The sequence below is a fragment of the Pleurodeles waltl genome, chromosome 3_2 (genome assembly GCF_031143425.1).
Source record: "Pleurodeles waltl isolate 20211129_DDA chromosome 3_2, aPleWal1.hap1.20221129, whole genome shotgun sequence".
Lineage (NCBI taxonomy): Eukaryota > Metazoa > Chordata > Amphibia > Caudata > Salamandridae > Pleurodeles > Pleurodeles waltl.
Genome location: NC_090441.1, coordinates 159,928,803 through 159,956,438, shown reverse-complemented (window position 1 = coordinate 159,956,438; position 27,636 = coordinate 159,928,803). Strand labels below are relative to the sequence as shown.

The window sequence follows — 27,636 nt, the reverse complement described above, 5'->3', positions numbered from 1 at the left end:
ATCTGATGATGGTCCACTGAGGCAACTTGGTTGTTATGGTTCTCCTGAACATCAGTGCTGCAGGGTTTTCACCTGTGGTCCTGTGAGGAGTTGAATGGTAAGCTTAGAGAGTAGATTTCAAGACAGTCTTGAGGTTGAGCTTCTCTAGTACAGCACGCTGAACAGCTTTCTTTAACGTACTCGTGAAACGTGTAACGAAGCAGTTAGCCTATGGCCAAAGAGGTGTGCTTTTCTCATGCTTCACATTAAGCAGACTGAGAAAGTCTCTAGATTCCCTGCTACTAAAAGGTGGGCCATTGTCAGTTTTCAAAATCATAGGAATGCCCCACGTCGCAAAGATGCCATCTATTCTCTCAATAACTCTGTCCTGAGTGATGGACGAGAAATCTTCAAGTAATGGGAAGCGAGAGTATTCATCCACAATCACCATCAGGTGATGTCCATTGTCAGGTGGGCCGAAGAAGTCAACAGCAATTCTTTCCTAGGCATGCTTGGGCATCTCTGACATGTGCAAGGGGTGTGGAATAGTTTTAAAGGACAGGCAGCTACACAGATGACAGGTTTCAAATTATTTTTCAACATGTCATTGAGATGAGGAAACCAGAGTCGATCTTGGCCAGTTCATTTAGTGTCCACAATTCCACGATGTCCATCATGAGCCACTTCAATCACTTGCTGTTGCAGACTCTCCGGAATGACAAGTCTTGAACACCTCAGGATAATTCCTTCTTGAGTCACCAACACTGTACATTTTTGTATTTCTGAAACTCACTCTCACTGGTAAGAGGTTGAGTATGATGGGTAATAATTTCTTTCAATTTCAATGTCACTATCTTGGCTCATGGCAGTGACAATTTGCTTCAATGAAATAGCAGCTGGTGGGTTTGATTTCACTAAGAAATGTATGTAGCCTTCAGCAGTCTTATATGGGGTACCTGGACATTGTACAACACTCTTGAGAAGTAGTCGGCAGGGTTTTAATCTTTCCCCGGACGATGTACAATTGTGTAGTTGTACTCTTTCAATTCGTGGAGACATCTTGGTTTTTGAATTGCCAAAGATGTCAGCAATGCTTGATGATCCATCATAAGCGTTAGAGGGTTTCCATACAGGAATACATGGAAATGTTCACAAGCCCACACCACTGCTAGACTTTCTTTTTCTGGTTGGGAATAAGAATGTTCAGTCTGGGACAAAGTCATACTTGCATAAGCCACAATATGCCTTATAGCATTCGACTGTCCGCTGTGTTGTGCAAGAATACCGCTTAACCTACTTGGCTGGCATCAACAACAACTTCAGTTTGTAATTTTGGATCAAAATATGCCATTCCAGCAGCATTTTTACAAGCTTGTTTATTACTCTTAAAACTCTGCTTGCATTCATATGACCGGTGAAATGGAACATTCTTTTTCGTTAACTCTCTAAGTGGAGTTCTCACAGTAGCAAAGTCTTGTATGTATCGTGAACAGTAACTGGCCATGCCAAGGAATGAATGCAACATGGAAACATCTTGTGGGGGACTGGCAGTTGACAACGCTTTGACTTTATTGGGTGCCATGCCCTTATCAGAAAATATATAGCGGAGTAAATTTAGCTTTGTTTTATTGAATACACATTTCTTAGCATTTAGCGTGAAACCAGCTTCAACAAGTAAACAACACACTTGCCGGAAAGCTTTGTTGTGTTCCTTCTGTGTAGCTTGGAAAACCAATATATCATTGCTATAGTTGAAAGCATTTACAACAGGTTGTATGATACGGGTAATGACATCTAAAAGATCTCTGCAGATTTAAGAAAAGTGGCACTGCACCCAGTACAGCACCACTTTTGTTGCGCCTCCTAACACTCCCCTACCGCCACCATGTGTGCGTCGTATTTAAAATGCGGCACACCATGGCGCAGGGTAGGGGGCAATAGCGTCAACATTTTTGATGCTATTGATGTACTGTTCAGGGTTAACGCCCAAATTTTGGCGCCAACCCTGAACAGTACATAGGGGCCAATTGTAACCAATGGTGTGCCTCCATTGATGCCTGCTCTGAGCAGGCATTAAAAGTAGCTGCAAAGAATTATGCTGTGGAATCTTTTAGATTCCACAGCATCATTTTTGCAGTCCCCATAACGGGGGAACACCCTCTTTGCATGCATTATGCATGGCGCATGCATAATGTGGCCCAAAGGGTTACAAAGTGGGGCAATGCATGCACTGTGCCACTTCGTAAATCTGGCGCTGTGATTTTTGAAGCCTAACACCACATTAGTGTAAAAAAAAATATGCTAATGTTGTGCTAGTGGTTCTTAAATCTGGGCCTTAGTCTTTTGTATCGTATCAGACCAATGTGAAAAGGTTGTAATGTACCTGCAATTCTCCTCGAGTTCAAACTAATGGTATCCTTTGTTTAAATCAAGGCGAGGGAAGACTTCTGCTCCATTCAATTGTGTTATCATATCAGCAATGTGTGGACCTGGATGTCGAAATGCAATTATGTTTTCATAGTCTTACGTTTTCCTAAGCCATAAAATAATGAAAGGAACTAACTTACTATTTTGTGATGAGTATTTACATTGTAATTCACCAATATCAGTCCCATATCCGCAGCTGTGCTGAAACTGAGTATACAGGCATGTGACGCTGTACCTTGAAGTATATGAATGGGTCCTTGTACTTTTGTTTTTTTGTTTTCATTGTTGCTACAAATTAACCTTTACTTTTCAGAGGTGTCGATGGAGCCCATGTGTACACTTTTGTTTTCAACGGCGTCAGTCGCAGTAATGGGACAATTGATTGTACTTCTCCTCGGGCATAATATTGTTTGACGCACTGCTGTTGATGATAAAAGATATTGCACAACCTTTTATTTTCAGTTTAATCTTTGGACAATGTTTGAATGACTTGGGTGCTTTCAACTGTTCTTTAAATGGTATTTCTCTTCACATTCAGCCAGTCCAACATGTGTGCATTTCTCTGAGCTAAACGTTGACAATGCACAATCATCTTCTTCACTTTCACTTGATATTGACTAACTTTTTGACAATGAGTTATATGATGATCAACTTCATTTGGTGTCTATTTGCCTCAAGTGGTCTTGTTGCTTGGCCTTATGGGCACACGGCGAACGTTACTTCTGGAATGTTCGATAGTCATTTTGTCTTCTTGTTGTGATGCACTTACTTTCTCCTTTGCTTTGCAAACCGTCACAAAATGGCTCTCTTTACCACAGCCTTTACACATCTGTACGGTGCAAGACATTTACCTTCATGTGTAAACGACACACCACATCTGAAACACAACTTCTTTTTCCATGGAGACATCATGTTGTGCTCTTCAGCTTTGGGTTTCTGCCTGCATTCGTGTTTATGACTGTCTCACTTTGGGCACCTCTTGCGTCCAAGAGCTTGTTGATCAGCACGCTCTTTACCTCTGGAAGCCATAATAACTCGCTCCAAACTACAACTTTCTCTCAGCATTCTTCATCTGAATGAATCTGACAGGCATCCATCAATAACTCTGAGACATATTGCTTCTTTGTCATTAAATGAATCAAATCTGCAGTGTTTTATGAGTGTATCCAGTCCCGTAACAAATCCATCTATTGTTTCACCAACTCTTTGTCGTTCTTCACTGCAAATGTACCTTTCGTAATCTGCACTGGATTGAATTTGAGATTAAAAGCTTCTTTGATTTGACAGTATGTGACTTCATCAGTACGCAGCATTTTCTTATAGACTTCTTTTACACCATCACCAGCAAGATTTTTGAGGAACTTGATAATGTTTTTGTTACCTGTTTCTTATAGCGCATCAATTAAATCATCAAATGTCTCTATCCCAAGCAGTCCATCTATCGTCAATATTTTGCTTTTTGGAGGTATCGAAAGGTGGCGGTGGTTTTAGAAATGCAGCAGCATTGTAACTGTTTACAGGATTGGCTGACACTGCAAATGGAGCTCTCTCCAGCTCCACCTGTTAAGTCTTGGTTAATTAGTTCATGCATAGCATCTCTGAGGCCCTGTGATGTGCTGGCCTCTGGATCATCTTTGACAATTTGTGGAACAGTTGCCTCTATTTTGGTCTCCATTGGAGCCCTTCATTTTCGGGAGACTTCTTAAGTTGTGCTGAGTTGCCACCTGGGAGCTTTGATGGTGGGCTGCTTCAAATATTGGACAACTATGTAAGCGCAACCCCTGTGCTTCTTCTTCTTGCGTCTCCTTGCTTGCCACTGAGGTTGTAGAGCTCTTCTTGTCAAGGCTCAGGTAGGTGTAGCAACAATACGCTTTGTTATTAATCATTCTGTTAGCTAGCACTCTTTTAACACTTGGTTGATCTCCATCTGGAAGCGTTTCTGATCGGAGCGTTATTGTGCACTCTGCCATTTCTGATTGCTGCACTTTTAAAACCTGGTTGTATCCGCCTTCAGCATTAGCGCTCCATATACAATACAGCTCTATTTTGTGTAGTAACGCCGTATCTTTCTATATAGCCTTGATCGTTATTTCTTGACCACTGATACATAGACTTCTCAGTAAAGCTTTCCTTCAAATGCTTTACATCGGCTGGAGTTGCACTTTGACTCCACATGCGCCAACCGTTGATTCTGCACTTCGACAAAGGCACACAAGGCACACACGAGCAGTTTGCTTGGACCATTGCAAAATCTCCCGGATAGTACTGTCACTGTCGATCTTTGGGTTTCTTATCCCCTATCTCTTTGCCAGTTGTACGGTCCTCCCCAGCCTGGGTACCCGCTAATGAACACATGGATTAATGTGTTACACGTCTTTATTCTTCAGCGTGTAACTGCGAAATCAACAGTCTAAACTTGCATTCACTACCCCACATTCTAACACTTACATCATCATTCTACAGAGTCTTTCAGGATTCAAAAAAGGTTCCATAATTCATACTAACAAGGCACAACAATTTTTAGGTTCCCTGAGAAAAAAATACACTACGGATGCTTTGCTGCCAAAAGAGGTTTTTGATTCTAAATCGAGATCTTCTGAGAACTCTGTACATGACCACTTCCGAACAACATATTATATCACTAATTGGGAGCTCATTAAGGGCCAGATGTAGGTAGAAATGGTTTTGCGAGTCGCAAATTGCGAGTCGGAGCGACTCGCAGTTTGCAAGTCGCAAAACCATATGCAGAATGGTGTCCCTGACACCATCTGCGAATCGCAAGGGGGTCGCAAAGACCCACCTCATTAATATTAATGAGGTGGGTCGCAATTTGCGACCCCTTGCGATTCCCTGCACTCACAGTGATGGTGGCCTGCTGGAGACAGCAGACCACCATGTCTGTGACTGCTTTTTTAATAAAGCAGTTTTATTTATTTTGTATTGCAGCCTGTTTTCCTTAAAGGAAAACGAGTTGCAATACACTCGGGAAAATGAAAGCATTTGGTTTCATTTTTTCAGAGTAGGCAGTGGTCCATAGGAACACTGCCAGCTCTGAAAAAATATTTTGGGCGCCATTCACAAAGGGGAAGGGGTCCCATGGGGACCCTTTCCCTTTTGCGAATGAGTTAGCACCCACTTCACATGGGTGCTAACTGCGAATTGCTTTGCGACCGCGTTCGCAGCCTCAAAGCAATTCTGCATCGCGGTGCGAATCACAGATAGGAAGGGGAACACCCCTTCCTATTTGCGAGTCGCATTCCCATTTTGCGAGTCAGTACCGACTCGCAAAATGGGAATGTGCATCGCGATGCGCGTTTTGCATGGCGCAAACTGCGAATTTTGCAGTTTGCGTCATGCAAAACGCGTTGTACATCTGGCCCTAAATCTCCTGCAGAAATTTGGAGTGGTAATACCGCATCACAAAATACAGATATTACTGAGTGCTGTATTTGTGGAGTCCAGCTTTACTACATCATTGCAATGTCCACGTTTTCTAATGGGGATAATCAAGAAATACAATGTTTTCCACCCTTCAAAGGTGCCAAAACTCAAAATGATGTGTTTTTTCATTGCACAAATTATGACAAGTGTGGAAATCATGTTTGGAAAAAGCTGCAGGTGAGTTGATTACTCCATTACTCTTGAACTTGGAAATCCCCAGGTCGACAAAAAACTTTTGCTTCCACTCAAATCCTGATTTCCACAAGGGTTCTGAAGAGGCCCTACTTTTGCTGGATTTGGTGACGAGGTTTAAGTTTGATGCTGATGGAGGCTACAGGGTACTGAAAAGCAGAAACAATGTATAAATATTTAAACCTATGGTTGTCAATGTCATTGTTATTAGTAAATATGTTTTGTTCCTCTTGGCTAAAAAGTTCAGATCACTATGCATTTGTTCTTATAGATATGGGGAGACCATATTTACCAAAAATTCATGCAACACAGCAAGCCAGCTTGCTGCGATGCGTGAAAGTGAAAGGGCAAGAATGTGCTGTATTTAACATTATACAGCACATTCCTGTCCTTTCACAGAGCTGGCACACTTTTGGCTGTCTAGCACTAAGATAGACACCTTTGCACCTTGTGCAAGGGTGCCTGCATTGTGGGCAGGGCTGTTTGGTGTATTCCTGCACAAAAAGGCATTTTCCTCTTTCTATATGTGCAACAGAATGAGGCACACGTAGAAAGAGGACAAACCGAGGAGAAATTGACATATTTCTTCTTGTTAAGCCTCCCCTGGGGAGGCGTAGGACTTTGACACATTCCCAGGTCTACCTCTAATGGTGAATACGGGAATGCACCAAAATACATGGGTGAATACCCACACTCTACCCATGTAACTCTTCTCTGGAGTAGTGTAACACCATAGCGATTTTCTCTGCCTCATGCTACTCCAGATATATGAAGCCATGCGAGGCACGCAAGGTGGCCTTGCGTGGTTTGATAAATCTCACATGGGTTTTGCAACGACCTTGTGTCCACTTCTATGGCGTGAGGGCATGCAAACAACTCAATAAATCTGGCCTGGGATTTCTAAGGCTTGCCCGTCCTCAAAAAGATGGTATCCAGAATCAATAAAAAAGGAAAGATCTGCCCATCAAAATATGTCCCCTGAAAGATGCAGGGAATTAAGCACTAGTGATGAGAACCAATTGCAGATAGCAGGTTTTATTAAACACACAGGTAAAAAAAAAAGAACAGGAAAAATTGATAAATTTATCATTAAGTGAATTTAAGATTATAGATGTAAGATGAACACAGCACAGCACAGTAACTGCTAAACAGTGGCGGCTGCTTCTTGTTTAAAGCAGTGGGGCGATTAGGAATGCCCTTAGGTCCAACTCCAAAACTCTCAAAGATGGTCTCTTATAAACAGTCTTCATAACGGGTAACTATTACGAGCTCTGGAGTTGAGGCTGAAGGCAGTGTGAGAAATTCACAGCAGTGTGTAAAACAAAATAACACAGCACAGTAAGTTAAAAAAGAAAAAAAAAAAAAAAACTTACTTACCTACTCCAGTCCTCTCTGTCCGGCAGCAAAGAGGGTCTCTGAGCCAACTCCCCTCTACCAATCCAGGTACTGCACAGAGAAGCAGCAGGATTGACCGGAGCATGCTAGTTCGGCACTCCTTCAGGCCCTGGGGACCTGTGCCCGCTCTCCACCCTGCTGTCTAAAACAGCTCGGGTGGAGAGGCTTAAAGTGCGCATGTCAGGCTGGCCGTCGCAAGACAGCCGGCCAAAGTGACATGCACACTTTAAACTGGAGCGTCCGCCACTTCATCTCCCCTGCTGCCAGTCAGCAGTGATGACCCCGCTCGGGCTGGCTGGCTGCTCTGAAAAATAAAACAGTAATACAATAGTTTTATTACCGTTTTATTTTTCATTGTTGCTGCAGTGGCAGCGGGGGGGTTATGCTCCCCTGCCCTAAAGGAGGCACCGCCACTGCAAAATGATGTTTTAATACTTACAATACATCTTTTGCGATTCGGAAAATGCTTTCAAAATCATAAAAGATGCTTTTTTGACTCAGAAGTAGCAATGGTTTGCGACTGCAGTCCCAAACCATCAAAATTTTACTGATCCCTGAAAGGAAGCACTAATAGATTTGCAAAGGGGAAACTATTCCTGTTGGACAGGTTCCACTTCGGGAGTCGTGTTGTGATGGCTTCAGGTTAGCGGGTGCTGGGGGAACAGGCGGTGGTCCAGGTGACCACCACCTCCTTGCTGTAATGTCTTCCCAAACGGGGAACTTTTACGTTTCTTAAAGCAGTACCAATTCTGTAAAAAAATCCAGTTTAGGAATGCAAACATAGGGATGGTGCTCTGCTGTACCTTGCAGCCCACTATTTGTGGGTTTGTACCCAGCTGCAGTGGCTTGTAAACAGAAACAGTGACCGGCCTAATTAATGTTCATTAAGCAGGTCGTTCCCCGTCTACCAATGGCCATTTTGCGAGGCGATCTATTAGTCTATATGTTGTATCGCAAAATTAAAGACTTGAAGCAAAATTTTGATGTGCAATTTGCAACCACTTTTTGTGACAAGTCTTTTCAGACATTGGACTCCAATCTACATTTGTAATCCACACATAATTAAATCCAGAGATGGAATTAGCAAAGGAATTCAAGTCAAGGTTACAACCAGGAGGAAGTCAGCCGGATTCTGGGGGATCAACAATGGGATAAGATGGAGGGTTTTTTAAACAAGATGGCGAAGTTGTCATGGGTGGTGACGTGAGCAATAAACAGAGGTGCTCACTGTGCCGCCACAGAACAGCCGAGATTTCAAAGTTCCTCTCCCACACAATACCCTAAAATATTTAATATTGTTAATTTAGCATCGCTCAGCAAAAGGTGTCCTCGTGGTGCACTTTCATTCTTGCAGACATGTTCCCACAGGGAGCTTGTTTTCAGTTAGCACGACGTGTGTGCTGCAAATCTCAAACAGCCAATGTTTGCCTTGGCTTGGACTTCCAGCTTAAGAAAACAGTGCGAGAGACAGGTGAAAGGCTTCTTAAAAGCGTCCTCTTGACGCCCCCCCTGAGCACGGCTCAGGGCATTCACGTTTGACAAGAAGTGGGCGGGGCTTCAGAAAGAGAGGTCACTCAGGGCTGCTTAGGACGACCAGCAATAGAAGGCTCACCCTGCCGGGTGCGGGGAGAGGCTAAGGGGGAAGTAGTCACGACAGCAAAAGTAAAACACAATGTGACCTGCTGTGAGACCCGACCAAAAGCACGGGCACGCATTTATTTTATTTTCCTAAATGAGACACACTTTTTTTTTTAGAATGTATTGCGCTAAAGTAAATCTTTTTCCTTGTAAAAAGTAAGCACAAGGTTTTTTTCGAAGAAATTCTGCGTTCTTCAAAGTAATTGAAAGCTGTATTAGGCACATTGTCTCAAGAGTTAAAGAAAATACCTTTATTTACACATGGCTTACAAATTTCCTTTGTCTACTTTCTGATAGTTGATATTGTTATTCTCCTTTACTTAGACAGCCATTCACAAGGAAAACTAAAATCAAAAGAAAGAAATAGAAAAAATCCAGACATGATTTAGCAACCTGGATCAAATTTATTCGCCCACCCATATCCTTTTGCCTCATTATGTTATTCAAAATGCACCAATAGCCGACGTTAATACTAAGGCCGACTCATAGCCATGGCCAACCAACAGCCAGGCTGAAGTAAAGGTTGACCAAACACTGCGTCCAATGTTAAGGTCAGGCCAAATTTAACAAATGACCAAGCATGGCCATTAGCTAAGGCCATTACCAAGGTTTAGCTGCATTATTCAAATAAGAAGTAGCAGCTTAGCTATGTCTCCAATAGAGAGTATGAACCCTTAGCCCACATCGTGGCTAAGTCTGACCACAGCTAGGGCCTACCAATAGACAAGGCTTTTATCATGGCTTGTCAATAAATATTCAATGCTGACACTGCAACAACCATTGGCGAGGCTGAGCAGCAGTCAAGGCCAACACTAAGGTCAACCAACAATCAAGGCCAAATATCAGAAGAGGCCACTGCTAGAGTCGACCCATAAAAAAGGGTTCTGCTAAAGTCAACCAATAGACAAGGCTTCTGCAAAGACCAACCAATAGAAAATGCTTCTCCTAAGGCAGGCCAACAGGCAAGGCTTCTGCTAAGGCCAGCCAGTCAATACAGATGTACAAATGAAAATGGCTGAGGCTAACCAACAATCAAGGCTAACACGAGGTCATACATCAGCCAAGACCATATATTAGCCCAGGTTGTTGAGCCCAACTAAAAGAAAAGGCTCCTCCTAAGACTAAACAATAGAAAAGGTTTCTGCTACGACCAGCCGAGAGACAATACTGTTGTAAAGGCCAACTAACAGAACTACTAGTCAAGACTAATGTTGAAACAACCAGTGATGGTGCTGACCAAGGGTCATTGCAGAAACGAAGGTCGGTCAACAGTCAAGTTCAAACATTAATCCAGGCCATTGTATAGCCCAGACCAATGTCAAAAACATATAACCAACATTGAGTCAGGCCATTCAAGAGAGACAAGGGTAGTCCGCACATTTCAAGAAAGGCCTTGAAATGGGAGTCATTTACTCAATCACAAACGTGACTGGGTCTCGCTCTTGGGAATTGGTGCCACCCTTCTTTGAGGAATAGACAATTCTGGTAACAACGTTTGATGGTTGTAGCTCAGGCATTTTGTGTACTCGTCCAAAATAAATATTGTGAAAAGTATCTGAAGAATCGAGATCACTACACTGTGAAAAACATTGCTAATTGGATCTAATGGTAGCTGTTCTGGGCAAAAATATTAAATTCCTAAAAAGGAAAGAAAGAAACAGTAATTCCCTTTAAAAGGCTTAAGGTGTCATACACCGGGCCCAGCAATAATAAGCAAAGTGTCTTCGAAGACATGATTAGTTTCCAAAATGGGTATCTGCAGATTGCCTTCCAACTAACTCACACCACCTACAATCCGCATCCTGGACACGCCCTACTCTCCTCTTACAAAAACCTCACCAGGTTCTGTAGATGCTGCAAGTCTAAACGAGGCAGGTGCCTACCCGCCCAAGCACATCATCTATGGAGTGTGCTCCCTATGACAGACTGCAACCAAGGAAATAATTTGCCCTCAGAATAAAAGACTGAAACTCCCCTTTCTGATCCATCCTTCATGCTCACTCCTCCAAATCAATTTTAAGGCCACTGAGTTCATAGTTATGCTACACAAAAAGGTGTTATTCATTCATAGATGCATTCATTGATTCCCTTATTCATTTGCTGTGGAGGTGGGGAAAAGTATTTAATGATGCCAAAGATATCTCGATATGGCATTCAGTCTTTTCCTCAAATGTACCCGCACATCTCAATCAGCAGATGGCAGGGGTCCTTCTTGTGTCTCAACAGATGGACACTGTGTGCCAAACACATCACCTTATGAAATGTGCTGACACACTGTGGGTAGTGCTTAGAAGCCTCTTTGTACCGCATATACCTCATAACGCCCTTCCTCTTTATTTTAGTTCATTGCTCATTCCCTCTTATCAGGAACTCCTGGTAATCTTATATTCCATAAATCGTTATATAGTTCCCAGGTGTTTCTTTTTACATGCTCCATGTGACACCTTCTAGTTTCCACCATCAGCCAGCCCTGAGCTACACCTTACTCACTCCTTTCTCCTTAAATACTCCTCAAAGTAATACTGCATCCCCCACCAGTGTTCCTGTACTGTCTCTTTAACTTCTCCGTTAATCTGCAAGTACTCGTTTACATCCATAGCCGTCATTCCTTACTGTCTCAATGTTCCCCAGATCATTCTTGGAAGTACCTAAAGACTGCCCCTTGTCAGCTTGTTTCTCCTCAGCGGCTTGCACTGCATGTCTGTGTACTCTTCCCTCATATTTCTCAAAGCCTTCACCCCATGGCTTCTGCCTTTAGGCATCCCATGGCTTCTCCTCCTTTTATCTGGCACGCTTCTTGTTTCAACACACTGATGCCAGATACAGCAATAGGTATCTCCTTCATGTTTCTTGCTAATGTTTGTTACCCAAAGCACCCTAAGGCATCCAGTATGCCTATTATTTCTTGCATCCAGGCACCCCAAGGAATCTCCACCAGCCCTGGTCCTCATTCCTAACCCCTCCATCCTCAATGCTGTATGATATCTCTGCCAGACACTGCATGTTTCTCACTTCAAAGCCCTCGCCAGCTGTTACCCCTTCTTAACTCCACTAGGTGACAGCAATATCTCTCATTTCCACACACCTCACCTTCAGGTTACCCATAGGGAAGTCTACCAGGTGTCACCAATGTCTCTTATTTCCAGGCTGTCATTCACTACTACCCCTTGGAATGTCCACCTGGTGAATGCCATGTTTCTGTTCACTAACGCCATTCAATGCAGTGATACCTGGCTGTCTCCCTGTCACCCATCCAATACATTTGTTAACCGCCTCCCGTACCACCCATTGATTGGTGCCTCAACTTGCTTCCTCGTCCAAGTCACTGCTTATGCAGTACCTTGCACCTACCCTTCACTCGGACTCCTTCGTATCATTCGTGTTCCTTTCAAGCTTCACCAATTTCTAACTGGTCCACTTCCAACGCCCACCCGCTGTCCTCCGACTCTCTACCTGGAACCACACTTCGCTGTCCTGCCCATTTGCTTGTGTGGTTCTCAGTAACGTCTTCTGTGCTCATTCTGGCTGTAGCTCCTTGGGTTATGGTATCTCTCCCAACCACTCCATGATCTTTCATCCATCCCCATGACCCTAGTTATATCCCCGGTTTGTTCGGCTAGCCGCATGTTTCCATTTACAAAGTGTATTTTCTACAGCGTGATGCATTTCTTGCTACCCTTTACCCAAGTGCTTTTGGTAGCTTCTTCACCATCCCAAATAATGTAATTTACCTTCCCTTTTGCTCCCTGATTCCACTTGCTGCCCCCATGCTTCTCTTCACCTGCCATCAGATTCCTCTCCAACATACCGCAAGGTCCCGTCAGTGTTTCCAATCTGTCTAATCACCTCCTTCAGTCATCTCATCCCCATGATTTTCTTCATATCATCCATGATGTGCTCCCAAGTTTCCCTTGGGCCGACATTTTCCCACAGTCCCCAAGTCTACCTTTTTGCCTTACAGTCTCATCACTTGGACATATTACAATCTTATCTGCTTGCCTCCATTTTTAGGTACTGGCTACAGACAAATTTATCTGTCTCTTGGAAAGACCTATTGTTTTCAAAGCATTGCATATACTTTGAGTGGACTTTGAGTCAGCCCTTTTCCTCATATTTGGATGTCTTGGTTATCTATCTCACTTGTCTGCTTTTGATTCTATGGCTTTCCTCTCTAATCCTGTGTTTGTCCCATCCAGGAGCATTACTGTCTCACAGTGTTCTGATTGGATGAGTTGTATCCTTCCACTGCATACTTGTGGAACTCTTCTTTTCTTTGATTTTGAGCACCCCACGGGAGGGCTGTAGTACGGAATATCCGGTATGGAATATCATGCTACCTTAATATTGTAACCAAAATATCAAGCACAAAAACATCAACAGGTAAGTGCAATGAGGGAGGTATAGATGTGCACTTCATAACTACACATCTGTGTAACTTAAAGATATATATAATAATATAATATAACATACATATTCAAGATGTATATATGTAGAATTATGTATTGACTATCTAAACATACTTGTCAATATTTGGTCCTCAGTACTTTGACTATGATATTAAAGGTAGAAAAATATTCTATACTCATTATTCCGGATCTACACCCCTGGGTGAACACATCTTGTCTTCCTCTCGTCCCCATTTTCTTTTTACACACTCCTAGCTGCTTGTGTGATATTTTTACCACAACCCCCAAACATTCCCAATTCTTCCCACTCACTGTATTGCTTCCAGTCCCACTGTGCATTGTTATTTTTTCTCCTATTATTTGTTTATGAGGCCTGGCATCTGCAAAGTGCTGCTGGACCGCTCGCTGCCTTTTTCAAGTTTCCTGCACACTTATATTTTTCTTTTATTGGTCTAATATGGCCATCCATCATAAAATGATAAATACAAACATGGTCATTGTGGTTCACGATATATATGTGCATGTGCAGCATTAATGCGTGCAGCCATTTTGAAATGGTTTTGCTTTACCTCATGCATTAACATTCCAATATAAAAAAGCATTGGCAAAGTCAATAGCTCGCCCATTTAAAGCTGAGGCCTATTGGCATTGCCAATGATTGTTTTACCTTCCCTCTAAACCACTGGCTCCATTGTTTAGCTTCAGACTTTACCAACTTTTTCATCACCTGGATGAATGCATATAAGTGCCCTATTAGTTTGAGAGCAAGAGAACTAAAAACATAGGCATAAAGGCAGGGATATTATTTAAGGTCATTTACAGAAAGGAAGAATATAGCCTTCCAGTAGAAAAGGCTATTCTTTGACATTATTTAATACATTTCCTGCTTTGTATGTATGCTGTACAGTGCAGCACACTTACAAAGTTGGAAAGGTTTGAAGAAAATGAAATATTTCTCAAACTTTACATCAGCTTTGAGAAGCCACTAATTTTGGCACCTGTCTACCTTTCTTAGCAGACAGAACTTTGTGTCAAAGTCCATGAGTAGAAAAAAATCTAAGACACTTAAAGTTCAACAAGAAAAGATCAGTGCCGATCTCAGTAGAATTCTTCAATTTCCATATAGTTTTATTTCATGATGTTTTGTATTGTGCTTGTCAAAATCTCCTCCAGTCAATTCAATACAGATTTTTACACTTCCAGCCACCTTTTTCAGCCAACACGTGTTTCGTCACGCGAAGGATAATCGCTAGGATTCATCAGGGCTAAAAAAGTAATATAAATGACTCCCAAAAAACTTGAAATACAAACACTGCCTTCACCCAAATTGTGTTAAAAACGAAATTCCAGTAAAAATATATATACAGAAAGAAATCCGTAAATATATACAAGTGGAAACTCTACATTACCCATAAAAATGTAAGTTAATTACTATTGAGAGAGGAGAGACCTATAAAAGTGATCTTTTGTTCGAAAATTGAGGGTAAAGAGTACATCCTCACGTGCTGGCCCCATCCAAGAAGAATAACAACGGGCAAAATATCCTCACCCAGTCCCTATAGGTATCAAACATGAACTGAGTCCCATGAGACGTTTCCTGCCTGTGATACAAAATCTTCCAAATCACCAATCACATATCCATATGAGAACCAATGTGTTATCTCAAAATTCCTGATTTTGAAACCAAACAGGTGGAAAACATGACATAAACTTAAGGTCAACTAAATTATATAAAACAGGAAGAAAATGACCATATTGATCATAGCATCCCTTTATAAGCACAAAGTCCATGAGTAGTTGCATGAGAACCCAACATAAACCACCCATGGAACGTCCCCTTGATGCAAAGTAGCACAAAGAAGCACAAGGTATCACTTTGTGTTACTTTAGGACAACTTTCCAATGCAACTCGGGATTTGTGCTCTCAAGTTAATCCCAAACCAGCACTTGCCGGTATGCGATGAAAGCCAGCACAAAGTGTGAGTAAATCAGCCCTGCAGTGTTCTCTGTAAAGGTGTTCTTCGTCTCCCTTCTGAATTACAGAAGGGTTGGAACTGTTCCATTGTTGATCAGCATGGTATTCCAGATACCGGGAACATACATGGAGAAGGCTTGTCTTTTAGCTTTCCCTTTATTCTAAGCCTTCTGCTTCCAGCCCAGTGAAGTCTTGGACTCCAAGTGAGGCTGTCCTCATAAGTCAGTTAGTTTCTCGGCCAGCGATGCAGAAGGGGCAGTTTGCGTGGTCCCAATAAGTGATGCAGTCACTCTTGACGATGGTGTTATTTTCTCTTCTTTGTCCCATTTTCCTGTTTAATTGCTGTTTAATTCCCTGGTTCCTCTTGTATTTTTGCTGTTGTGCCCCCCTAACTTCTCTCAACCTGCCATCTGACCACATGGTTGCCAGAGTGCCTTCCAACTCGTGCATGAAGTTTCCCTTTAGTTGCTACCTCACCCCTTGTTTGCATTGGTACCTTTCCTAATTTGACCCCATATTTCTCTTTACCTGTTGTCGCACCGTCCTCCTCCTGTTCCTAAAGCCACCCCGCCACCCCATGATTCCTAAATGCTTTCACACCCACCATTTCCCCTGTTGTGTAACCATTTGCCCAAGTCACCATGGTACACCTTAGGTACGCCCACGTGTTTCCACTGGCGGCTTGTGGGAGGGAAAAGGGGCGGGCGGCATGGCGTGGCGCATGGCGAGGGAGAAATATAATTAAATATTAATAAAAAAATAAAACTTACCTTAATGCCCCACTGCTCCGCTCCTCCGTCCTCTGGTCAAGTGCAGGCACAGGCTCCCAGCCTGCCCTGCGGCCAATCCTGACACTGCTCAGAGCAGCGTTAGGATTGGCTGCGAGCGCCCAGCCAGGGCGCTCCCGGGCCTACTGGGAGCCCGTGCATGCTCTCTCCAGCCTGGTAACTGTGTTGCTGGGCTGGAGAGAGCCTACTGCGCATGTGTGTTTGGCCGGCCCGAGACAGCCGGCCAAGCACACTGCTTGTCACAGTCCGTGTCCCCCCACCTTTTAATAGAAAACAATAACAAACAGTTTATGATTGTTTTGTATTAAAGAGTTTGCGGCTCCTGCTGCTGGCAGGGGGCGACGCTCCTCCGACCTAGTGGAGGAACTGCCACTGCGTGTTTCCCACTCTAAAGGCCAGCAAACCATGCTTGTTTCCCCTACCCCCAAGTCACGACAGGTGTCCACATCCCCACCAAAGATGTCAACCACTTATCCTCCAAATCGAGGCGCCCCCTCACACTTCGAAATCATTTGGGATTTCGTTCTCTTCCACCCCAGTTGCACATAATATTTCTTGCCACCCTCACATCACGACAACCCACAATAGCTTTGTCCACGTCACCCTGGTGATTCTATGCTTCTTACCACTCCCTCTCTGATATCACCAGGATCTTTTCGTCTTTCATGTCGACCCTCACCACAGTTCCAAACATACTGAACAACCAGGACAGACATCATGTTTCCCCCAAAGTGGTCTCTGCTGCACCAGTCTAACTGCTCTCTCTCGCCCCAGGTGCCCCACACTCCTCCTTTCAATCTTGTGTATCTCCTCACCATCCTCTTAAATGCACTCTGCTCCCTTGAGCTCAGGTTCCATTCAGCACAAGAGCCCCTCTTCCACCACATGGGGTGGCCATCCTTACCTCAGATGTCACAAGCTCCCTCCTTCCACGGGTGTCAGAAACTCCCCCTTTATATCTCAGGTGTTCGTGTACCTCCCTTCAGTCAACTATTTCCATGCCTCCTTCCACAGATGTCTCAAGCTCCCTCCCTCCTCATGTGTCACAAGCTCCCCCTTCATACCTCAGGTGTTACCATGCCCTCCTTCCACAAGTGTCAGAAGCTCCCTCCTTTCACAGTCCACAAGCTTCACTTTTAACGTTAAGCTTTTCAATGCCCTAATTTCACAAATGTCAGAAGGCCCCTCCTTCCACAGGTGCTCAAGTTCCCCCTTTATACCTCAGGTGTTACCATGCCCTCCTTCCACAAGTGTCAGAAGCTCCCTCCTTTCACAGGAGTCACATGCTCCCTCCTTCCACAGATGTCTCAAGCTCCCTCCCTCCTCATGTGTCACAAGCTCCACCTTCTTACCTCAGGTATTACCATGCCCTCCTTCCACAGGTGTCACAAGCTCTCTCCTTCCACAGGAGTCACAAGCTCCCTCTTTCCACAGGAGTCACATGCTCCCTCCTTCCACAGGTGCACAAGCTCCCCCTTTATACCTCAAGTGTTTCCATGCCCTCCTTCCACAGGTGTCACAAGCTCTCTCCTTCCACAGGTGTCACAAGCTCCGTCCTTCCACCAGGTCCCTTCCCTCAACTGTTTTCATGCCCTCCTTCCACGGATGGCACAAGACCCCCCCCCCCCCTTTCACCAGGTGGCCGTGTGCCTCCTTCTTTCAGGTGTTCCAATGCCCCCTTCCACAGTGTGCACCAGGACCCCTTCCACAAAGGGGCTACATGCTCGATCTAATACCTCAGGTGTTTCCATGCCCTTCTTCCACAGGGTGCACTAGACCCCCCTCCACCAAGGGACTACATGTTCAGCTCTTCACTTCAGGCGTTCCATGCCCTCCTTCCACGGGTGTCACAAAAACTCCTCTCCCCCCCTTTTTACCTGATGGCCGTGTGGCTCCCATCCCTCAAGAGTTCCCGTGTCCCCTTCAACAGGCTGCACAAGACCCCCCTCCACCAAGGGGCTACATGTTTAGCTCTCCGCTCCAGGGGTCCCATCCCCTCCTTCCACGGGTGGAACGCGCACCCCCTCACTCCAGGGGGCTGCGTGCTTGCCCGGGTGACATCTTCCTCCCTTCGCCCAAGCTGCAGTGCACATGTTTCCTGCAGGTGCTCTGTGCAACCCTTCTCATGTGGCACCTTGCCCCTCCTCACTGGATGGCCGTGCTTCCCTTGGGTGTTCCGTGCCCTCCTTTTTATGTGGCACCTTGCCCCTTTCTGCTGTATGCCCATGCTTCCCTTGGGTCTCACCATGCCATTCTTCCCTCGGGTGTTCCGTGCCCTCCTTTCCACGAGGCACCTTGCCCTTCCTGCTGTATGCCCATGCTTCCCTCGGGTGTCACCGTGCCTTCTTTTCCCCAACTAGCACTATGTCCCGTCTCCTGTGCGACTCCACCACCCCAAGCACACCAGAGGGCGTAGTACCGGTGCCCACCTGCCTCCCACCCATACCTCTGTTGTTGTCATGCTCTCCTTCCCCACGGAGCACCATACCCCAGACCCCAGGGTGGACGTGCCCCCCACCCCTGTGGCGCATGCCCCTTACCTGTGGCTCGCTCCTGGCTTCCGCCGACCTCGTCCTTCCTCCGGGTGCAGATGCCCTGGCCCTGCACCAGCGCCTGCAGGGGCAGTTCGGAGCCGGGGGTGGGGTAACAGCGGAGTCCGGGGGCGCAGCGCGGGGTGTAGACCCCGCAGGATTCACCCTCCAGCCGGGCGCACACCGGGCAGCAGCCGCAGCCCGACTCCTTCACCAGCTCGGCGCAGGCACCCGAGGGGGCGGTGGGGCGCCCGGCGGGGCAGGCAGACAGGCGCTCCGGGGTGCAGGGCGGGCAGCGGAACAGGATTTCCCCCAGGGCTGGGAGCCAGAGCCCGGCCAGTAGCACCAGCAAGGACCCGCGGGCCATGGCGGAGGCAGGTACAGGCAGAGGAGGTTCACACAGGCACTGCCGGTCCCGCAAGCAGCAGGCACCAGCGGGGCAGAACAAAGCAGAGGGCGTCTGGTATGGGGCGGGTACAAGTCAGAGCAGTCACCCGAGGCAGGGCAGGTACACCTGAACCCAGAGCAGAGGACAGGCACCCTTTCCAGGTAGGGAGAGTCAGCCAAGATAGCCCCGAGCAAGGAACCCTACGAAGCAGACAGACCTGGTAGGGTAAGTAACCCTGGGAATGTCTGTTGCAGTTACTGGTAGCAATCACAGCTGGTACACCCGAGACGGGCACTGCAAATAGTTAGCTGGGCTGGCACGCCTGGCACAGGGGTCCTTGGAGAAGATACACTTAGCGGCACTGAAAGTCAGGTGCCTCTGGGGAGGCCCAGGCTGCAGTCAGGGGCAGATCAATGACCGCCGGGGAGCCACAACAAGCTGCAGGCAGTGAAGACAACCCTGGAGCAGGTGCAGTTTGCATCAGTCAGGTCAGGCACGTCAGGGACAGATGAACTCTGCAGCAGTCAGGCCACCTGCGGCAGGTACAAGCAGCAGTCGGATCAGGCAGTCCTGGGAATGTGCAGTAATCAGGCTAGGCACCTGTGGGTCGGGGATGGTATAGGTCACGGCAGTCAGCCCAGGCACGTGTGGGGCACATGCACTCTGCTGCAGATAGGTTAGGCACTCCTTTGGGCAGATGCACTCTGCAGCAGTCAGTCAGCTCAGGCACGCCTGGAACAGAGGCACTATGCAGCAGTTAGTCAGTCAGCTCAGCCACTCCTGGGGCAGATGCACTCTGCAGCAGTCAGTCAGCTCCTGCACGCCTGTGGCAGATGCACTCTGCAGCAGTCATCTCCTGCACTCCTGGGGCAGAGGCACTTTGCAGCAGTCAGCTTAGGGACCCCTGGGGCAGATGCACTCTGCAGTAGTCAGTCCGCTCCTGCACGCCTGCGGCAGCTGCACTCTGGCGCAGTGAGCTCAGGCACTCCTGGGGCAGATGCAGTCTGCAGCAGTCAGCTCAGGCACGCCTGGGACAGATAGACTCTGCAGCAGCCAGTGCCCTCCTGCACGCCTGGGGTAGATGCACTCTGCAGCAGTCAGCTCAGGGACTCCTGGGGCAGATGCAGTCTGCAGCAGTCAGCTCAGGCACGCCTGGGGCAGCTGCACTCTGCAGTAGCCAGTCGCTCTTGGATGCCTGGGGCAGATGCACTCTCAGCAGTCAGTCAGCTCCTGCACGCCTCGGGCAGATGCACTCTGCAGCATTCAGCTCAAGCACGCCTGGGGCAGATGCACTGTACAGCAGTGAGCTCAGGCACTCCTGGAGCAGATGGACTCTGCAGCAGTCAGCTCAGGCACGCCTGGGGCAGATGCCCTCTACAGCAGTGCGCACAGGCACTCCTGGGGCAGATGCAGTCTGCAGCAGTCAGCTCAGGCACTCCTGGGGCAGATGCAGTCTGAAGCAGTCAGCCCAGGCATGCCTGGGACAGATAGACTCTGCAGCAGCCAGTGCCCTCCTGCACGCCTGGGGTAGATGCACTCTGCAGCAGTCAGCTCATGCACGCCTGGGGCAGATGCACTCTGCAGTAGCCAGTCGCTCTTGGACGCCTGGGGCAGATACACTTTGCAGTAGTAAGCTCGGGCAGCAGCAGACACTGCAGGCACCTCTGTGGGCTAGAGCAGGCAGTAGCAGATATTGCTGCTGCTTTCAGCCTGTCTTCGGGGGGCCCTGGCTCCCTCCCCAACCCTCCCGCGGTTGTCTGTGCCTCCTCCTTCTTCCCGCTCAGCAGCTGTGCCTGCTGAAGCCTGGGCTGGCGGTAATAAAGCCGCCCGCTCCTCCTGTGCAGGGAGGGGCGGCCCAGAAACCCCCCACAGGGCAAACTGCATTATTTCACCTCGTCTGACTGACAGCGCAGGCCCTGTCCGCAGGGCGGAGGCGCGGCCGGCGGCTCATTCATTCATTCAGTTATGTTATTTTATTTTATTATTTTATTTAGTTATTTATTTATGTGCTTTTATCTAGCGCGGGCAAGGCCTTTACAATAAGCCGAGAACGTTTAAGTCATAAATAGAAGTTACACATGTCACATTAAAGATGGGGAGATGCTGCGTTTCACACGTTTTGAATATAAAACATAGCAGTGACAAGCAGGTGGGACAAAACGAGTGCTTTAGAAAAAAAGGAACGCATCAAGAACAAACAGAGGATGTACATGTAACACTGGAGGCGGAGAGAACATTAGGTCGGCCTCCCTGTGGGGCAGAGCACTTCACGTGTATTAATTGTAAAACACAGCGGTAACAAGGAGCTGGACGGCCATCGTTCCGCTAGAAGGGATTCATCGCCCCTTGGGGCGCGCGTGAGGGGGTGGGACCACGTGTTGTTCCAAGAGAAGGGCTTTGAGGTCTTTTTTGAAGGAGACTTGACGAGATGTTCGAGGAGGGGCAATTTAGTGCTTCGTGAGTCAAGGACGGCTCATGAGATTTTCAGTTTCTCGGCCAGGTACAAGGGTAAAGAGTAGGTCATAGCCTTATGAGTGATACAGGCGGTGTTAAACTGAGCTCTCCCTTTTATGGGGATCCACTGGAGGAAGCATAGAATTGGCAGATGTGGCCGAATTTCTTGTGTCCTGTGAGGAAGCGGACTCTATCAGTAGGACTGCTCAGACAGGACTTAGGTGAACTTTGGAAGTGCTAGAAAGTAGCTCAGTTCTGTAGTCAACTCAGGACAGCACAAGTGCCGGGGCAGCAGATTTAAAGGTCATGTGCAGGGAAAAGGTTCCTGATTCCCTTAGCTAGAAATGGGCACTCTTAGCAGTGGAAAATATATGGTTCTGGAGGTTCAGACATCTGTCGAGGGTGAATCCTAGAGATTCAGCATTCTGACTGATGGAAGGGGGGGGGGCATCCATGTTCGGGATTAGATCGCCCCCATTCTTGGATCAGCGGGTTTGATTTGTCCAAGAGAAAAGAAGGAATTTTGTTTTCGCTTGGTTTAGGTTGAGGTGGCTTTTAGCCGTCCAAGTTTGAGTTCTATTCAGGCAGTTAGGTAGATGAATGCAGTCTTCTGGGCATGAGACCTTCAAGTAGACTTCGGTGTCATCAGCGTATAGTTGGGAAGAGGACTCCGGAGTTCCTGAGGATTCTGTAGACGGGGTTGAGGTAGAGGTTTAAAAGGGACCCCTTGTTGCTGCCTGACTTGATTTGAGACGGCATTTCTTACAGTTTGGGAGTGGTTAGTTAGGTAAGAGGTGAACCATTTAATGATGACACCATTAATATCCATGCGGTGCTTCACGGTGTCTAGCAGCGCCTGGTGGTTGACTGTGTCAAACGCCACAAAGTGATCAAGGAGCACAGCTAGACAGGAGTTGCCCGTATCTAAGAAGCGGAGGGCGTCGTCGACAATCTGTAGAACTGCAGTCTCAGTGCTCTGGCCCTGATGTATTCTGGATTGAAGGGAGCTGAGGAGGTTGTTGACTTGGATGTGGGCTGAAAGTTGGAAGGCTACTCAACTTTCAATCACCTTGACTAGGAGAGGAAGGGTGGTTAATGGGTAGAAGCTGTAGGTCCAGAGATTGTTTTTTTTAGGAAAGGAGGAGTTTGACCTCTTTATAAACAGTCTGGGAGCAAGCCCTGTCTACTGATGTGTTACCCAGAGTTGTCCAAATGAGGAGAAGCAGTTTAGCTAGGGATTTACTGATTGAGCCTGTGATGGCATCTGTTAGAAATTGGGTCTTTGGTTGGCAGTCAGGTTACCCCCTGTCAAAGCAAGGACCCTCACTCTAGTCAGGGTAAAAGAGAATCACCCTCAGCTAACCCCTGCTTACCCCCTTGGTAGCTTGGCATGAGTAGTAGGCTTAACTTCAGAGTGCTAGGTGTTAAGTATTTGTACCAACACACACAGTAACTTAATGAAATCACTACAAAATGACACAACACAGGTTTAGAAAAATAGAAAATATTTATCTAAACAAAACAAGACCAGAATGCAAAAATCCACAATACACAAGTCAAGTTATCAATTAAAAAAGCAAAAAGAGTCTTCTTGTAGTTTTAAACACAAGCGTGTTAGCGTGAAAATGTACCTTGGGTGCGTCAAAAATAACGCCACACCGGCGAGTGTGCATCAAAATGGGCCTGCGATGCATCGATTTCACTCACGAGCGAGACCTTGCGTCGTTTCTCCTTTCGTCGGGTTGGGGCGCGTTGTTTCTTCTCTCCGCAGGAGAGCGATGCGTCGATCCGGTCAGCACTCTCGGGTCTGGGCAGGCCTTGCGTTGTTTTTACACGCCCAGTGGTGTTTGCGTTGGAAATCCAGCCGCACAATGATCCAAAAACCACGCAGCGCGGGTTGCGATCTCACCAGCCTCCGTCAGCGATGCTGCGCGTCGTTTCTCCAGCTCTGGGCGTCGATTCTTCAGTCGCGTTGCAGACGAGTGTCGATTTTCAGCTGCGAAGCCAGCGGCGCGTCGATTTCCCAGCTGAAGATCAGGGTTGCGTCGATCTTTTCTCCGCACTGTGTTCTGTGCGTGTATTTCTTCCTCTTAGGCTGCCAGCTTCTCCTTTAAGGATCCCAGGAACTGGATGGGCACCACAGGGCAGAGTAGGAGTCTCTCCAGAGACTCCAGGTGCTGGCAGAGAGAAGTATTTGCTGTCCCTGAGACTTCAAACAACAGGAGACAAGTTCTAAATCAAGCCCTCGGAGATCTTCACAAGATGGAAGGCACACAAAGTCCAGTCTTTGCCCTCTTACTCTGGCAGAAGCAACAACTGCATAATAGCTCCACAAAGCATAGTCACAGGCAGGGCAGCTCTTCTTCCTCAGCTCTTCAGCTCTTCTCCAGGAAGAGGTACCTCTTGGTTTCTGGAAGTGTTTTAAAGTCTGTGGTTTTGGGTGCCCTTCTTATACCGAATTTCTCCTTTGAAGTAGGCCTACTTCAAAGAAAAGTCTCTTTTGAATGTGAAATCCTGCCTTGCCCAGGCCAGGGCCCCAGACACTTACCAGGGGGTTGGTGACTGCATTGTGTGAGGGCAGGCACAGTCCATTTAGGTGTGAGTGACCACTCCCCCCTCCCTCCTAGCACAGATGGCTCATCAGGAAATGCAGACTACACCCCAGCTCCCTTTGTGTCACTGTCTATTGTGAGGTGCAACCAGCCCAACTGTCAAACTGACCCAGACAGGGAATCCACAAACAAGCAGAGTCACAGAAATGGTATAAGCAAGAAAATGTCCACTTTCTAAAAGTGGCATTTTCAAACACACAACCTTAAAATCAACTTTACTAAAATATGTATTTTTAAATTGTGAGCTCAGAGACCCCAAACTCCACATTTCCATCACCTTCCAAAGGGAATCTACACTTTAATCATATTTAAAGGTAGCCCCCATGTTAACCTATGAGAGGGACAGACCTTGCAACAGTGAAAAATGAATTTAGCAATATTTCACTGTTAGGACATGTAAAACACATTACTATATGTCCTACCTTAACCATACACCACACCCTGCCCTTGGTGCTACCTAGGGCCTACCTTAGGGATGCCTTGCATGTAAGAAAAGGGAAGGTTCAGGCCTGGCAAGTGGGTGCACCTGCCAAGTCTAAGTTACAGTTAAAACTGCACACAGACACTGCCATGGCATGTCTGAGACATGATCACAGAGCAACTTATGTGGGTGGCACAACTAGTGCTGCAAGCCCACTAGCAGCATTTGATTTACAGGCCCTGGCACTTCTAGTGCACTTTACTAGGTACTTACTAGTAAATCAAATATGCCAATCATGGATAAACCAATCAATAATACAATTTACACAGAGAGCATATGCACTTTAGCACTGGTTAGCAGTGGTAAAGTGCTCAGAGTTCAAAAGCCAACAGCAACAGGTCAGAAAAAATAGGGGGAAGGAGGCAAAAAGATTGGGGATGACCCTGCATAAACTCAAAAGTCTAACAGCATCTCAGATGGTTAGAGAGTTTCACCATTGATAGAGTGAATAGTAAATTTGCCTTAGAAACTGGGGAGAAAAAGGACCATGGCTCTAGTGCCTTGTAAGGCAGAACGTCTTTGATTAAGTTGTCGACTTCGGTAGGAAGAAAGATGTAAATGTCTTTGATTTTTTTGGGCAAATAATTCTGCAGCGTTTTTGCAAAGGCTCCCCGATGCCTTAAATGTGGGGTTGGTGTCATCATTAATCACCTCAAATAGTTTTTTGTTCTATACTTGGCCATATCAAAGAAGGATCTGATATTTGATGCCTTGGATATAGAGATATGGCCTTTGTACTTTTGTCTCGCAGTATGACTCTTTTTTAGATTTAATGGTATAGGTGGTCACCACCAGTTTTGCTTCGATTTCCTGATGTTTTTCCTTTCTTCGTATAGGGCTTTGGAGCAGGGGCAAGAGGGTTTGGGTCTACTGTATCTGCTTTTGAAGGGTGTGCAATCCTCGATCAGGGAGTCCAGGCAGGAGTTGCAATTGTCTGTGGCCTTGTTGACGTCAAATTGAGGTACTGTCAAAATTAGGTCTGTTAGGGCTAGGTTGGCCATGGTTTCAGTATCGATGTTACTGGTATCTCTGAACTGGATTATTTATTTCTTTGGTTGACCAAGGGTTTTCTTGTTTGAGAAAGGCAGAATGAAGGGAATCTGTAGGTGATCCGAGCAATCAGCTGGGATGGGGTCCCTGATCGATAGGAGAGGTGATCTGGAGATGATCAGGTCAAGAGTGTCGCCTTTGCAGGGTGTTGGTTTCTGGCAGTGCTGATGTAGGCCAGAGTCTTCTAGAAAAGTAGCAAAGTCGTCCAGTGGGTAATTTCCTTTGGAGTCTCTGTGGAGGCTGAAGTCACAGAAACAGATAATGTTTCCAGAGCTGACTAACTGTGTTATGAAGAATTCAGTGCACTCTTCAATGAATACGTTGGTTTGAGGAGGTGGTATATGACATTCAACCTGAAGTTAGAGGAAGCTTGTGAGATGAATTTCAGTGACAAACACTGGAAAGATTGAAAATGAGCGCTGGAGTTTAGTCTGCTCCTGAAACAGTTTCTGTATATGACCGCTAAGCTTCCACCATGCTTGCCTTTCCAGTTCCTTCTCAGAATGGAGTGGGGTGAGTGGAATAAGAGCGGGAGAACGTTCTTTGTGGTATCGTTCAGCCATGTTTTGGTGAGGCTCAGGATCTCCATGTTATGTTCGGGGAGCGTGTCTGGGATCACAAGGCAGTGTTTGACTGCAGAGCGGCAGTTGTGCAACATGCAAGTAAGGGAGGAACTGGCGGAGTTGTGCATGATTTTTTAAATTGTCGCAGATGGAAATTGTGATGTTTCATGGAAGACCAAGGGGGTAGGTAATTTTCATTTTTCATCCAAAGAGGATGTTAGACAGTGAGAAAGCACGAAACATATTTTGTAAGGAAATGTGCCATGAGTCAGTGTTATGTGTATACAGGAGAAAGTTTGTTCTAAGGGCTCTATTCTGCATGCAGTGATATTGGTCTGCAAAAAGGGATTCTGGGAAATCTCAATACCCCAAACCCAGCTGTAGGTCATCCTAGAGCAATCTTCGAGCTGCTGCTGAAGGTGGGGGTGCGTTCTGTACCTGTTGACATTAGGAGGCTCCTCTCAGCAGGACTTATGCAAAGCCAGCAGCTCTTCATTACCCAAGATCCAGCCTAGCAGGTCACCCACGAGATGGTCTTCGGGCAGCTGCTGAAGCTGGGCGAGCACAGTGTACCTGTTGATACTAGGGGTTATTTCTGTGCAACAAACAAATGTAAATGAGTTAGCATTTGATGCTTTTCCTGCCAGAGGAAAACTTTTTGTTGATGTCTGTTGGAAATGGCCCTTTCTGCAGGGGTATCCCCAAACTGTTAGCCCCTCTCCTCCAATTTTACTGACCCTCTTTTTGTTGGCTTAAGGACTCTGGGCCCTTTAACACTGCTAATCAGTGCTAAAGTGCATGCGTTCTCTCCCCTACAACCTGGTGTAACTGGTTTACACCTGTTTGGCTTATTTAATTGACCTGTATGTCCTTTGTAAATTGGTATACCATATACCCAGGGCCTGTAAATTAAATGCTACTAGTGGGCCTGCAGCACAAATTGTGCCACCCACAGGAGTAGCCTTTCAAGCTTGTCTGCAGAACCTATATGCGCAGTTTTCTGCTACATTGCCTTAGCAAGTCAAACTACTTGCCAAGGCCTAAACTCCCTTTTACTACACCTAAGTCACCCCTAAGGTAGGCCCTAGATAGCCTTATGGGCTGGGTGCTGTATATGTAAAAGGTTGGACGTATATCTTTATGTGTTACATGTCGTAGTAGTGACAAACAGCCTATTTAGTTTCTCACTACTGTGAGTGCTGCTTCTCTCATAGGACTGCATTCGAAATTCCCTTCTATATGTCTAAGTAGTAATTTCTGATCCATAAGGAGTGTAGTGGGAATGTTTGGTATGGTTGAAATGATAGTGAAAAATC

General features: G+C 46.3%; 1 protein-coding gene across 1 annotated transcript in view; it reads right to left on the bottom strand.

The window, feature by feature from the left end:
• Positions 1 to 20,951, bottom strand: part of IGFBP2 (insulin like growth factor binding protein 2) — a 207,662-nt gene extending 186,711 nt beyond the window's left edge. The window contains exon 1 of the mRNA XM_069227061.1: positions 18,782 to 20,951. Within this exon, the coding sequence (XP_069083162.1) occupies positions 18,782 to 19,139 (358 nt within the window). The 5' untranslated portion in view covers positions 19,140 to 20,951. The remainder of the gene's footprint in view (positions 1 to 18,781) is intronic.
• Between the last annotated feature and the right edge of the window lie 6,685 nt (positions 20,952 to 27,636).